Source organism: Ostrinia furnacalis, unplaced genomic scaffold, assembly GCF_004193835.3.
Source record: "Ostrinia furnacalis isolate ACB-3 unplaced genomic scaffold, ASM419383v2 OfSCF1632, whole genome shotgun sequence".
NCBI classification, from domain to species: Eukaryota; Metazoa; Arthropoda; class Insecta; order Lepidoptera; family Crambidae; genus Ostrinia; species Ostrinia furnacalis.
Window position 1 is genome coordinate 469,475 of NW_021131871.1, and position 13,276 is coordinate 482,750.

The window sequence follows — 13,276 nt, forward strand, 5'->3', positions numbered from 1 at the left end:
TGGAACGACAAAAAGCTCTCCAACTTTCCCACTTTTTCTGTTTAAATAGTTTTCTAGTACTATTAATTACGTTCGATAAATTATCAAAATTTTCGGCTGTAGAATAAGAAGAATATAATTTTTCGGCTTCTTTTCTCTTTTTAATAGCGGCCGTACATTCGCTATCCCACCAAGGGGGAGGGGGTAATTTACTTCTATTACTACTTTTTACAGGAAAAACTTCATCTGCTGCTTCTATTAAAACAGATGCTAGTGCTTCAGCACAATAGGTATAATTATCATTTTGAACTACAGGCAGTGATTGAATTTTCAGTTCTACTTTTTCTTTATAACGGTTCCAGTCAACATCTTGAGTTTTATATTTGAATCGTGGAGGGCGTCTAGTATTAATTTTATTAATATCAGGAAAAGAAAAGACAATTGGAAAATGATCACTCCCATAGGTGGAAGGGAGGGTGGACCAGGCTAAAGAGGAAGCAAGATTTGGGCTACATATAGTTAAATCAGGAGCACTCACACCTTCGTGCGGCTGGGTACGACGAGTAGCATTGCCAGTATTAAGAATACACAAGTTATTATTATCCAGAAAATCTACAATTCTATTGCCATAGTAATTGGAATTGCTACTGCCCCATGACTGGTGTTGAGCATTAAAATCGCCCATGATAATAATAGGCCTAGATATGTTGCTAAGAATTTGTTCTACCTCATCATATATAGCAGTTGACGGGTGAGGAATATAAACAGACACAAAACTAGTGTTATTTATAGAAACAGCTATTATGGAAAAATCATTATTGTGTGGTGGGAGAGGAATATATGTAAATGGAATAGAGTGATGGACTAACAAAGCTACTCCACCATAATTATCATATCTATCTTCTCTGGCACAAGAGAAACCAGAAATTTTAAAATTAGAATCTGGACGGAGCCAGGTTTCTTGTAAGGCAATTAAAAAGGGATCAAATTCATTAATTAAATGTAATATATCACTTTTTTTACTGTTAATGCTTCGACAGTTCCATTGAACTGCTAGGGAGAACTTTACCATCAGCAATAGAACTAAGGTCAACTACGAGATCATTATTTTGAAGGGCAACGTGGGACGGTACTAAATTAGATTGATTTAAAGAGGTAATTAGAGTAATAATTAATTCTTTAATTGACATGTTTGTTAAGGTAATTGAATTGTCATTTTTACCTAAAATATTTTGGCTTGGGCCAAACGGAGTATTATAATCATTGGTCATATTTTGATGTTGTTCTCGGTCATAACTTTTACCTGGGTTGAACGGAGATCTAGGTTTCTTTAAAACAGTTTTTTTGTAAGAATCCCAGCCTGGGTTATTATTAGGAACATATTTTAGTTTTGAGTTCTGGGGAAGATTTCCAGAAGTTTGAGAATGAGATTGAGTCGAGCTACCAGATCTTACAACATCTGCAAAAGATTTACTAATTGGAGGATGCAGTTTTAAAGCCTCAGCATAAGTAATGCAACTTTTGGCCATTGTCTCCTTAATATTTTTTTGACGTGTGTATTCAGGGCATTTTCTACTAGTAGCCTGATGGGGACCTGAGCACAAGAAACATAATACATTTTCCTCCTCAACATTACAGGTATCACCGGTGTGGCCAAGACCACATTTATAACATCTTGGAAGGGACCTACACTGACTCTTCACATGACCATAGCGACAACATTGGTAACATTGGATTGTTGGGTAAATGTAAAGATCAACCGGCAAAGAGTTGTAACAAACAAAGATTCTTTTAGGAAGAACCTGACCATCAAATGTTAACACAACTGTCTCAATGGGGACAAATTCAGACTTTCCATTAACAAAATTCTTCTTTTTCAACCTTCTAATTTTTAAGATTCTACCACACCCCATTGGTACAGTTATATTATTAAGGATGTCCTCATCATTCCACTCTGTAGGAACTCCTCTGACCACTCCCATCCGTGTGATATTGAATGTTGGAATAAAAGTCTTGTAATTGTTAGTTTTAAGCAGGTCATTATTAAGGAATGAATTGGCATCTTCAAAACGAGAGAAAGCAACAGAAATCCGATTTCTGCCTATTTTTTTCAGACTACCATCAACAATACCTCTTATAGACTTTCGTTTTAGAAAATGACCCACAGTCACGGGGTGCAGAGTACAGTTTTCATTTGGCATAGATTGTTCTTTCTGTATATGAACAACAAAGGGCGCAACATCAGTAGCCTCATAAAAGCATCTACTTACCGAATTAGGTGCAGTAGGGGTCGAATCAGATGTGTGGGACTGAGTAGCAACAGGAGTTGATGGAGTAACAAAAGGAATCTCATTTTCAACAACTTTTTTAGCGCTATTTACGTTCTCTGTGTTTGCACAACAACAATCAGAATCATTAGGTACCTGGCTCAATGTAGAAGATTTGTTATGACGACTTTTACGCTTTTTATTACAATGCTTGCAAACTTTACGTACAACTACTCTCTTTCTTTTAGAAGGGTTAGAAGCACTTTCAGATCCGTCCGTGTCCATTACAGAACCTTCCGTATCCATACCTGACTGGCTACATGTTGAAATAGTAACAAAATTTGACGCCTGGGGGGTTGTCCCGCCAGGATCGTCCGGCTCGTTCATCACGAGAAAAAGCAATTAAAACTCACCCAGAACTGCAGAAGTGAATGCTACACTACAATAAAATAATAAATATAACTTAGAATACTACTTAATTATGCACTAAACCACCAATCTGATCCTTTTTCTAATTTAAAAATTTTTAGCAAGAAAAATGACGTCCACCAAGTACGACGTTTCCCGCGCTTTAACAATAGCCGTTTAAACTTTAATTAAATGACAGACAGCCAGCTTGAGCTTGACACTTTGACAGTGACAGTGACAGACGAGACGAGTGCAGATGACATGTTTTTTTTCATAGAAAAGTTTTACGGCTTTGGATAAATATCCATACGGCGTGCAAATGAGAGCTGAAGATAGTGATGCTGATGATTCTGAACTTGAGCTCACAAATTGTGCCATTGAGCTCATTTTTATTACAAAACACCTCAATTTAACGGGTGAGGTTAATCCAGTAACAATCTTACAATAGATGACGGAGAATAGACCATTAGACGAATATAAATAAATCACCACCCCTGTGTGTTAATTTTATATGAATAAATAAATAAATTCGTTTTCACATAATTTTTTGGCATAGAAAGAAAATTTTTAAATAAGCATAACAACCATTAACTCTATGATAACAACTGATATCAACAAACTGAGCCCCGATTACGGTATTTTTTAACGTCAACAATCCAGACACGCTTCTCGATTCTGCGATACGATTGGTCGTTCAACAGCGTACGTCAGCTGTTTTGACCAATCGTATTTCAGAATCAGAAACGCGTCTGGATTGTAGACGTTAAAAGTTACCGTAATCGGGGCTCTGAATGGTAAACAAACATATAAGAGGTCGTCTCCATAAAAAGCTGTGCACTCGAAGCTCTGTAAATTTTGATTGAAACGTTCAACAGTTCATACGCCGCCATTTTGATGGCGTCTGCTTGTGAAATTTTTACAGCATTGCACTTTCTTGTTCTTGAACGAAAATTACATAGGCGGTTTATTTGACATGACAATTTAGTTTTAAAATTGAAAAGTTGAACAAGTTTCGTTCGGTCTAGTGTACGATTTATAAAAATGTTGGAAAAGTACGAAGTAAATTTATTAGTCTCAAATGTGTTGAACGAATGCCGTTTTAGCCACTGCAGGTTATGCCTAAGAGGTATAGAAAAAGAGTACGTTACACTAAAAGATTTTGTCGAGATGGACTTTCTAACCGACGATGCTCAGCTTCTTCCTGAATTCTTTGGCCAGGTGCTTTCTTCGGAGAGTAAGGTTAGTTGTAGCAAAGGTACTAGAATCTTAGTCTATTAACACCATAATAGAATATACTAATGCTTTGGTTAATTATTACAGGCTGAAGGAAAGATCGCTGGCGTTGACGCTGTGTGCTTGAGCTGTGTTGAAAATATGCTTGAAATGATGACTTTCATTAAAATGTGTAAAAGTTCTAATGACCTGCTACACAACGTTTTTAATGGATTAACAGAAGCATTAAATGTTGAACTTGATACCACTAATAATAAAGCAGTCTACGTCTTTGTGGAAGAGCATGAATCTAAACTTCATCCAGTTAAAAAAGACAATACAGATAATGAGAATTTTAATGCACTGAAACTGAGACATGAGAGGAAAACAAAACAATACGAATGTACAAAATGTGACATGTTGTTGGACAACCTGCTTGAAATAAAAGCTCACAACTTTAGTTTTCATTATGAAATTACCTGTGACGTTTGTTATGAGAGTTTTTCAAATGAGTCGGATTTGGAAAATCATTCAGTTATGGCACACCGATACGGATGCGACGAATGCGGTATTCGTATGGACACTGACACGGAGCTGTTCAGTCACATCAGAAAAAACCACAAAGTTTATGTGTGCAAAGACTGTGGAGTTTCCTGTGAAGGCGTTGACAAGCTGCAGATACATGAACGGAGGCATCTTTTTTCCAAAAAAAGCAAATGCCCTAAATGTGGTAAACTATACACTTCAAAGGATTTCTATGAAAGGCATGTGAAATTATGTTTGGAGGACAAGTTGGACCCGCATCCGTTTAGAACTGAAATGGTAAAAACATATATTTGTGACCTGTGCGGGAAGGGCTACAGTACCCCCGGCGGGCTCCGGGTCCACGAGAGGTTCACGCACGGCAACGCCAAACCACATGAATGTGAATATTGCGGGAAGCAGTTCACCGCTCCCAGTTACTTGAAGACCCACATGTTAAAACATACAGGAGAGAAGAATTTTAAGTGTACAATATGTAACAGAAGATTTGTGTCTAAAGAAGCCTTATTGTATCATACCAGAAGACACACTGGCGAGAAGCCGTATTCTTGCAAGTATTGCAACGAGAGGTTCGTTAATGCGTCTGCTAGAGCGGAACATGTGAAATTTAAACACGTGGGTCCAAAACTGTCCTGCGAGATCTGTTCCCGCAAGTTCGTGACGGCTTCCTTCTTGAAGCTGCACATGAACCGGCACAGCGACCCCACCAGTAAGATGTACGTGTCGCGGACGCTGCCGCCCAACATGCCGGGCGATGAAAATAAAAAGATTAGATTTGCGATCCTGAAATAACATAGGATCTCAATCAAACTTGTGAATCTAGTTTGAAAAATAATATGCCATAATAGACTGAAATAGAAGCAATGAATTGAATGATTTGTTTAATCTGGAAATCATATCTTTCATAGAATCATAATCAAATTAGTTACTGAAATAGTGCCTGATTAGAGACTGAGAAAGCAGCAATAAGTTGAAGGATTTGTTTAATCCGAAATCTAGGTTTTTATTGTATTTGTGTTTCAATAATGAAATTACTTAATGTCTTTATACACATACACTGTAAATTATTTTTTATAAAGTACCTACATAATGCACAAATTGTGTTTCATTGAAAAGTTAGGGCTATACCACATAATTCATATTTTAGCCTTATATCTGTGTTTATATCCTTCTTCTGTCCATTATAGTGCATCAATAATAGTATAGTTAATTAGTGACACTGTTCAGATTCAAAATGATGTTCGAATAATAATGGAGACATTATTTTCGCAACTTTTTATTATAAGACAACTTAGATCAAGCAGTTAAATTAATAACAAAATAATACAACGAATATGTACATCTACCAACACAATTGTAAACGTTATTACATCAACACAATATGAATACATAAAAATGTTTTCTATTTCATGTAATAATAGGGTAGTTTGACACCATTAGGTAAACACTAAAATAACATTTATCAAAATAATACCTCCTACTATCAGATTTGATCTATACAGAAATTTCTTAAAAATACTGGCTTGTAAAACAAGCAATGTAAGATTTCTCTACCACACATCGTCATTGAAATACCTGTATACGTTTTTTTAACTCTTATTATTAGTTAGTGTATTTGAGAGACGTTTGGTGGTGCCAATACCCTATTTAGATCTAAGAATTGTCATTTCAAAGCAAAAAAGAAAAGGAAAGAATTCACAAACATAATTATTGTAAGAAATAAAACACTAAATGCATCAAACACCTCATAAAATCTGCCCGGGGTACTCCCGAGAAAAATACGAAATCAACAAGCAACCATATCTTAGAGAAGTTACCCACATTTTAACATTAACTTTTTACATATTTGGTAAACTACTATTAGCTGACTAAAGTAATTAATTACCTTCTTTATACATAGCGTTAATCTACTGAGTAGCGACAAAAACCGAAGGAACTACTTAGCGTATTTACATACAAGTTGCTAATTTTCAAGCTCCGTATAAGCGCCATCTAGTGCTCCCGTAACCGCACTAGATTAAAAACAAATTAATCTTTGTTTAGGCAGAAGAATTGAATGAAAAGAGTTTATATAGCCTGACCAGGAACATAAAAACCCTCGCCATGTTGCGGAAAATTAATGGTACTAATTTCTTTTAATGGCAACAGTAACTGAAAACTTCATTGATAAGTCACCTTGCATGTCAGTCTATTGCTGTCAAAGTGTAAACAAACTTTATTTTAAATGTGCGCAATTGATTTTGTGAATTAAATTGCTAAAATCTTTTTATAGTCGTGAAAGAAAAGTGGTTCACAATGTGTTAAAGTATTTGTCGAAGAGAAATACTATGGGTTCGGACAATATTTTCATTGAATAATGTTTCCGACAAAGGTTGTCAAATTGACTGACATGTTTATCGTATAGTACAGTCAACTATGAAAATTAGCTGTGGTTTGTTTCAACTACCTATTTTAAAGTTTTTTGTCACTTTGTAAGTATTGAATTTTATGGAATTGGGAAAGAAGTACCGAGTTTGAAGCGTTCATGAGCAGACATTGTAGTTGAATATTCAAGTTCAGAATTTGATTATTGATGAATAATAATAAAATCCTACTTGCTCGATTGATGGTTTCATTTAATTTATTTAAACCAGTTACCTATAATATAATATGTTTTTGTTAATTTATGAAAATATTAAATTAGCCTATAATCCTGAATCCTGATACATAAAGTTAGCCTATTAATTTAATACAGGTACGACTGTACCCAGTGTTGCACTATCAAATGCAATTGAAGCGCCTCTATGCCAGGGTTTTTATGTTCCTGGTCAGGCTATACAAACACATACAGGGTGACAATTTAGCAATTCAGTGTAGGAACAATAATTTTCAACACATTCAACAGTTCATGTACCTAACCATTTTTACGTGAACCTGCTTATGTTAAATATAAAGTAATCATTTGAGTACATAATTCATATGACTACGATTACTTATTTGAAAAATAAGTAATTTTTATTTAAAAACAATTACATACACTAGATTAGTATTTTATGCGAATCGATACTCCTTAATACCTTATAGACGGTATTTTTTAATTAAATGAGTTTTAAATACAACACTATACAAGTACTAAGTAACTAGTGCTTCACTTTCCCTAATAAATCGATTTTGAATTTCACACAGGTAAATTTATAAATAAGTTAACTGTATTAAATGTATGTATGCTATGCATTTTAAGTTATATTAAACTAAAGTGACTAAATTATACAGGCTGGCATATTCTGGATACATAACAGCTAGGTTTTAGAGCAGGATTTAATAAATGGACAATTGTTAGTTTTAACAATATCTGTATTGGATGTGGAATCTTTTATGAATGTGAACTAAAAACATAAACAATACACTATCATTTTTAATGTGACATCATAATTATGTTGAATTTTAATTCAGACAAATTATTTGCCATTTTTTAATGCAAACCCTGCTATAAAACCATCTGCTAATATGAGATTATATAAAATACAATTTGATTTCATCGAGCCACCCTGTATAACATAACTGCCCTATTCACAAACAAAACAGGTCGTTCCTAAGTGCTACTTCAGAAATGAATGAGTGACCGAAACCATCGTTCATTCATTCGTTCGTTCACTCAGCGAAACGCTGTACAATTTACATTTGTGTTGGCGAGTGCACGCGACCAACTAATCACCAATCTACTTCTCCTTGTTCAATGCTTCGATGAACTCTTCTAATCGTTCTTGCACTTGTCTCACTCGTTCTGTTGGCAAACGAAAGAGATGAAACATAACATCAGGTGATGGTCTAAAGTCCGGTCGCCGAGCACTATAATTACACAGCAATATAATTACGCGCGAGCGATAAGGAAGGATAGCTTGGGGTCATTGGACGAAATTCTATCTGCTCGGCGACAGGAGTTTAAATCCTCATAATTCACAGCGTCAATAGAGTTAAAAGTCGTTCTTATATGTTAAGGAATACATGAGAGTGAACTTCTAGTGTGCTGTTAACAGCACTTAAGTACTCACTTCCAAAAATAATATCCTCTTATGTATGAACTAGATCCAATACTAGTATAATAGTGATGTAATGAAATGTGTATACTCACTTAGTTCTTCTGCAAGTTCTACACGTCTGCCCGAGAGCAATTTCTTCTTTAATTCAGGTTCTGATGCCATCTGAAAAATTATAAAAACGTTACATAATTTTGAAGTCATTTATTAAAAATAAAAAACATTGAGGTATGAGGGTATTGGGTAGTTTTGCTATCACTTGCTGTCAAAACAGAAATAATTATTCCGTTCATCATCTCCTCTTTTTCGAGGTTGCCGGGGCCTCTATGGCTCCTGAGTGGGAGGCTTACATCGTCTAAGACCTCTCTGAGCTCGCAATCAAGTCGCGGAACTCGGGGTCTCTATAGTTCCTCAGTGGAAGGGGAAGACTTACCTCGTCTAAGACCTCTAACCGGGGCCTCTATGGCTCCTGAGTGGGAGGCTTACCTCGTCTAAGACCTTGCTGGGGCCTCTATGGCTCCTGAGTGGGAGGCTTACCTCGTCTAAGACCTCTTACCGGGGCCTCTATGGCTCCGAGTGGGCTTACCTCGTCCAAGACCTCCCTGAGCTCGCGGTCGAGGCGCGCGGCCTCGCGGTTGCCGATGCCTCTATGGCTCCTGGGTGGGAGGCTTACCTCGTCTAAGACCTTGCCGGGGCCTCTAAGGCTCCTCAGTTGAGGCTTACCTCGTCTAAGACCTCTTTCGCGGTTGCCTGGGCCTCTATGGCTCCTCAGTGAAAGGCTTACCTCGTCTAAGACCTCTTTCGCGGTTGCCTGGGCCTCTATGGCTCCTCAGTGAAAGGCTTACCTCGTCTAAGACCTCTTTCGCGGTTGCCTGGGCCTCTATGGCTCCTCAGTGAAAGGCTTACCTCGTCTAAGACCTCTTTCGCGGTTGCCTGGGCCTCTATGGCTCCTCAGTGAAAGGCTTACCTCGTCTAAGACCTCTTTCGCGGTTGCCTGGGCCTCTATGGCTCCTCAGTGAAAGGCTTACCTCGTCTAAGACCTCTTTCGCGGTTGCCTGGGCCTCTATGGCTCCTCAGTGAAAGGCTTACCTCGTCTAAGACCTCTTTCGCGGTTGCCTGGGCCTCTATGGCTCCTCAGTGAAAGGCTTACCTCGTCTAAGACCTCTTTCGCGGTTGCCTGGGCCTCTATGGCTCCTCAGTGAAAGGCTTACCTCGTCTAAGACCTCTTTCGCGGTTGCCTGGGCCTCTATGGCTCCTCAGTGAAAGGCTTACCTCGTCTAAGACCTCTTTCGCGGTTGCCTGGGCCTCTATGGCTCCTCAGTGAAAGGCTTACCTCGTCTAAGACCTCTTTCGCGGTTGCCTGGGCCTCTATGGCTCCTCAGTGAAAGGCTTACCTCGTCTAAGACCTCTTTCGCGGTTGCCTGGGCCTCTATGGCTCCTCAGTGAAAGGCTTACCTCGTCTAAGACCTCTTTCGCGGTTGCCTGGGCCTCTATGGCTCCTCAGTGAAAGGCTTACCTCGTCTAAGACCTCTTTCGCGGTTGCCTGGGCCTCTATGGCTCCTCAGTGAAAGGCTTACCTCGTCTAAGACCTTGCTGGGGCCTCAACGGCTCCTCAGTTGAGGGTTACCTCGTCTAAGACCTCTTACCGGGGCCTCTACGGCTCCTCAGTTGAGGCTTACCTCGTCCAAGACCTCCCTGAGCTCGCGGTCGAGGCGCGCGGCCTCGCGGTTGCTGGGGCCTCTATGTCTCCTCAGTTGAGACTTACCTCGTCTAAGACCTCTTACCGGGGCCTCTATGGCTCCTCAGTTGAGGCTTACCTCGTCTAAGACCTCTTTCGCGGTTGCCTGGGCCTCTATGGCTCCTCAATGAAAGGCTTACCTCGTCTAAGACCTTGCTGGGGCCTCAACGGCTCCTCAGTTGAGGGTTACCTCGTCTAAGACCTCTTACCGGGGCCTCTACGGCTCCTCAGTTGAGGCTTACCTCGTCCAAGACCTCCCTGAGCTCGCGGTCGAGCCTGACGGCCTTGCGGTTGCCAGGGCCTTTATTATCATCATCATCATCATCATCTCAGCCATAGGACGTCCACTGCTGAACATAGGCCTCCCCCAATGCTTTCCATGTTACCCGGTTTATAGATTCTCAGTATTCCTCAGTGGTAGTGGGAGGGGGGAGGTTTACCTCGTCTAAGACCTCATTCACGGTTGCCGGGGCCTCTACGGCTCCTCAGTTGAGGCTTACCTCGTCCAAGACCTCCCTGAGCTCGCGGTCGAGGCGCGCGGCCTCGCGGTTGCCGAGGCCTCTATGGCTCCTCAATGAAAGGCTTACCTCGTCTAAGACCTTGCCGGGGCCTCTAAGGCTCCTCAGTTGAGGCTTACCTCGTCCAAGACCTCCCTGAGCTCGCGGTCGAGGCGCGCGGCCTCGCGGTTGCCAGGATCTTTATTATCATCATCATCATCATCATCTCAGCCATAGGACGTCCACTGCTGAACATAGGCCTCCCCCAATGCTTTCCATGTTACCCGGTTTATAGATTCTCAGTATTCCTCAGTGGTAGTGGGAGGGGGGAGCCTTACCTCGTCTACACTGAAAAAAATGTTTGGTTACTGCTTACACAACAAAAGTGACCACCGAACACTTAGGTTACGAGGAACAAAATGTTGTGTAAATTAAACAAATAATTCTGTAATGAGCTAGACTTAGTTTGGTTATAGTTAACACTTAGGCGGTTATCACACTGCACCGCGCTCCGCCGCGGAGCGCGGGGCGACAGATTTAATCATTGTATGCAAGTACCTCAGTTTGTATAGAAAACACGCGCGGCATTTCAGTTTTCACACGGACAACGCGTCCGCGCGCGTGATTTTTTATATGAAAATCACGCGCTCCGCGGCGCAGTGTGATAACCGCCTTAGTTCGGTGGTCACTTTTGTTGTGTAAGTAGTACAGTAACCAAACATTTTTTTCAGTGTAAGACCTCTTTCGCGATTGCCGGGGCCTCTATGGCTCCTCAGTTGAGACTTACCTCGTCCAAGACCTCCCTGAGCTCGCGGTCGAGGCGCGCGGCCTCGCGGTTGCCGATCTGCTGCCGCAGCGCGTTGGCGGTGGTCCGCAGCGTGGATTGTACGCGCCAGAACATCACTACTTCGCAGCACTCCTTCTGTGCAAGTTATAGTGCGGGTTACAGTGACAGGCACCATGTAATGGACTACGCCCGTGTACGATTACATAGAACATTGCAGCGTCAACGCTTTAGATTAAGTAGGCGCTTGCTTATACAGGGTGGAAACGATAAGTGATCTCGATTATTTCTAAACTATACAAGATATCCAAAAACTGGTAACTGATCCTGAAAGTGCTTCACGAGCTCTATCTAACGGTACCAATATTGAGTTATAAAATAAACTGAACCTATCCGAAAATTCAATGTTTCCAGCTTCCATACATTTAGTACTATCACAGTCATGGCACTCATATCTTGATAATATTATAGCAAGTAAAGCCTAAAACCAATGTTTTTCATGAATAATTTTAAAGAAGAATGCAATTTACGAGTTAATTTTAAGTATTTATTATTTAAAATAAAAAAATTAACACTTCTAATATTATGTGGCTGGCATTGTTGCATACATTTAGTATGGAGGCTGAAAACTTTGTTTTTTCGGATAGATCCAGTTAATTCCGTAACCTATTACTAATAACGTTTGAAAGAGCTCGTGAAGCACTTTCAGGATCAGTAATCAGTTTTTCGATATCTTGTATAGTTTAGAAATAATCGAGTGAGATCACTTATCGTTTCCACCCTGTATGTTAATTGCTAATTATTTTTAGTTTAGTTCACGTTCAATTGTCACTGTGTGCACACATCAATAATAAACCTATCAAGCTTCATCAAGTGTTTTCCTGTTCAATCAAGATAAATGTATGAGTTAACAAGGACTCATACAGCCCGTATTCACAAACATTACTATGAGGTCTCACAGTGCGAGTGGAAAAATGCTTAGTGGTTCTCAATAAAATGGTAATTGTGTTTATTGAAATAAAATTAAAAAATCAAAATCAAAAATACTTATTCAATTTAGACCACAAGTGGCACTTAGGAATGTCAAAATATAGTAAATAATAAAAAAAGAAAAGGTAGCCCTTATGGGGCACTTTACATGTCTCCTTATCTTTTGGGCCCTACCAGCGCTTCGAGACAAACATAATGACAAGTGCTGAGAAGAAACGCCGGAACAAACTCAATAAATCATGATCATCCTACTAATATTTAGCTAGCAACTGCGACACAGTCCTTGACTAATGCAGTTGCTAACGCAACAATGTTTGTGCATGTAAGTGTTTTTGTTGCCAATAAAGATTATTATTATTATTATTAAAAAATATTATAAATGCGAAAGTTTGGATGTCTGGATGAATGTTTGTTACTCTTTCACGCAAAAATTATTGAACGGATATTGATGAAACTTTACAGTATTATTGTTTATAAACCAGAATAACATATAGGCTATCATTTATGATGACAAACTAAATTTCACGCGGGTGAAGCCGCGGGCAAAAGCTAGTTATGACATAATATACACAACAATACGCGTAATAGTAACGTTTACTTACCCCATTTCCATTCTGTTGGCTGTACAAATAGAAACTCTTTTTGCAATCCCGCGCCCTCGTTTGCGCCCTCTCGAAGAAGTTCCTGGAACAAATTGGGATTACTTTATTATTAAAATACTAAAGATTTTTTAAGATCTAACGCTGAAGACAGGGTGGATTCGACCAAACAAGAGTAAATATTAATCTCAGAATAAATCGTCAGTTACGACATATTCCCATACTGAAACTGTCAATGTGCTA

The 13,276-nt window shown here is 39.4% G+C and overlaps 2 protein-coding genes across 2 annotated transcripts in view; one reads left to right on the forward strand and one right to left on the reverse strand.

Annotated features, from left to right (window-relative positions):
• Positions 1 to 3,545: 3,545 nt before the first annotated feature.
• Positions 3,546 to 5,354, forward strand: LOC114353180 (zinc finger protein 433). Its single transcript, XM_028305051.1, has 2 exons — positions 3,546 to 3,893; positions 3,975 to 5,354. The coding sequence occupies exons 1-2, from the start codon at positions 3,696 to 3,698 to the stop codon at positions 5,199 to 5,201; spliced, it is 1,425 nt and encodes a 474-aa protein (XP_028160852.1). The 5' UTR covers positions 3,546 to 3,695; the 3' UTR covers positions 5,202 to 5,354.
• Positions 5,355 to 7,424: 2,070 nt separating this feature from the next.
• The window catches only part of Opa1 (Opa1 mitochondrial dynamin like GTPase), a 29,707-nt gene continuing 23,855 nt past the window's right edge, over positions 7,425 to 13,276 (reverse strand). Inside the window, exons 18-21 of the mRNA XM_028305004.1 lie at positions 13,037 to 13,118; positions 11,448 to 11,582; positions 8,521 to 8,590; positions 7,425 to 8,172 (exon numbers count right to left, since the gene is read on the reverse strand). Coding sequence (XP_028160805.1) covers positions 8,108 to 8,172; positions 8,521 to 8,590; positions 11,448 to 11,582; positions 13,037 to 13,118 — 352 coding nt within the window. The 3' untranslated portion in view covers positions 7,425 to 8,107. The remainder of the gene's footprint in view (positions 8,173 to 8,520; positions 8,591 to 11,447; positions 11,583 to 13,036; positions 13,119 to 13,276) is intronic.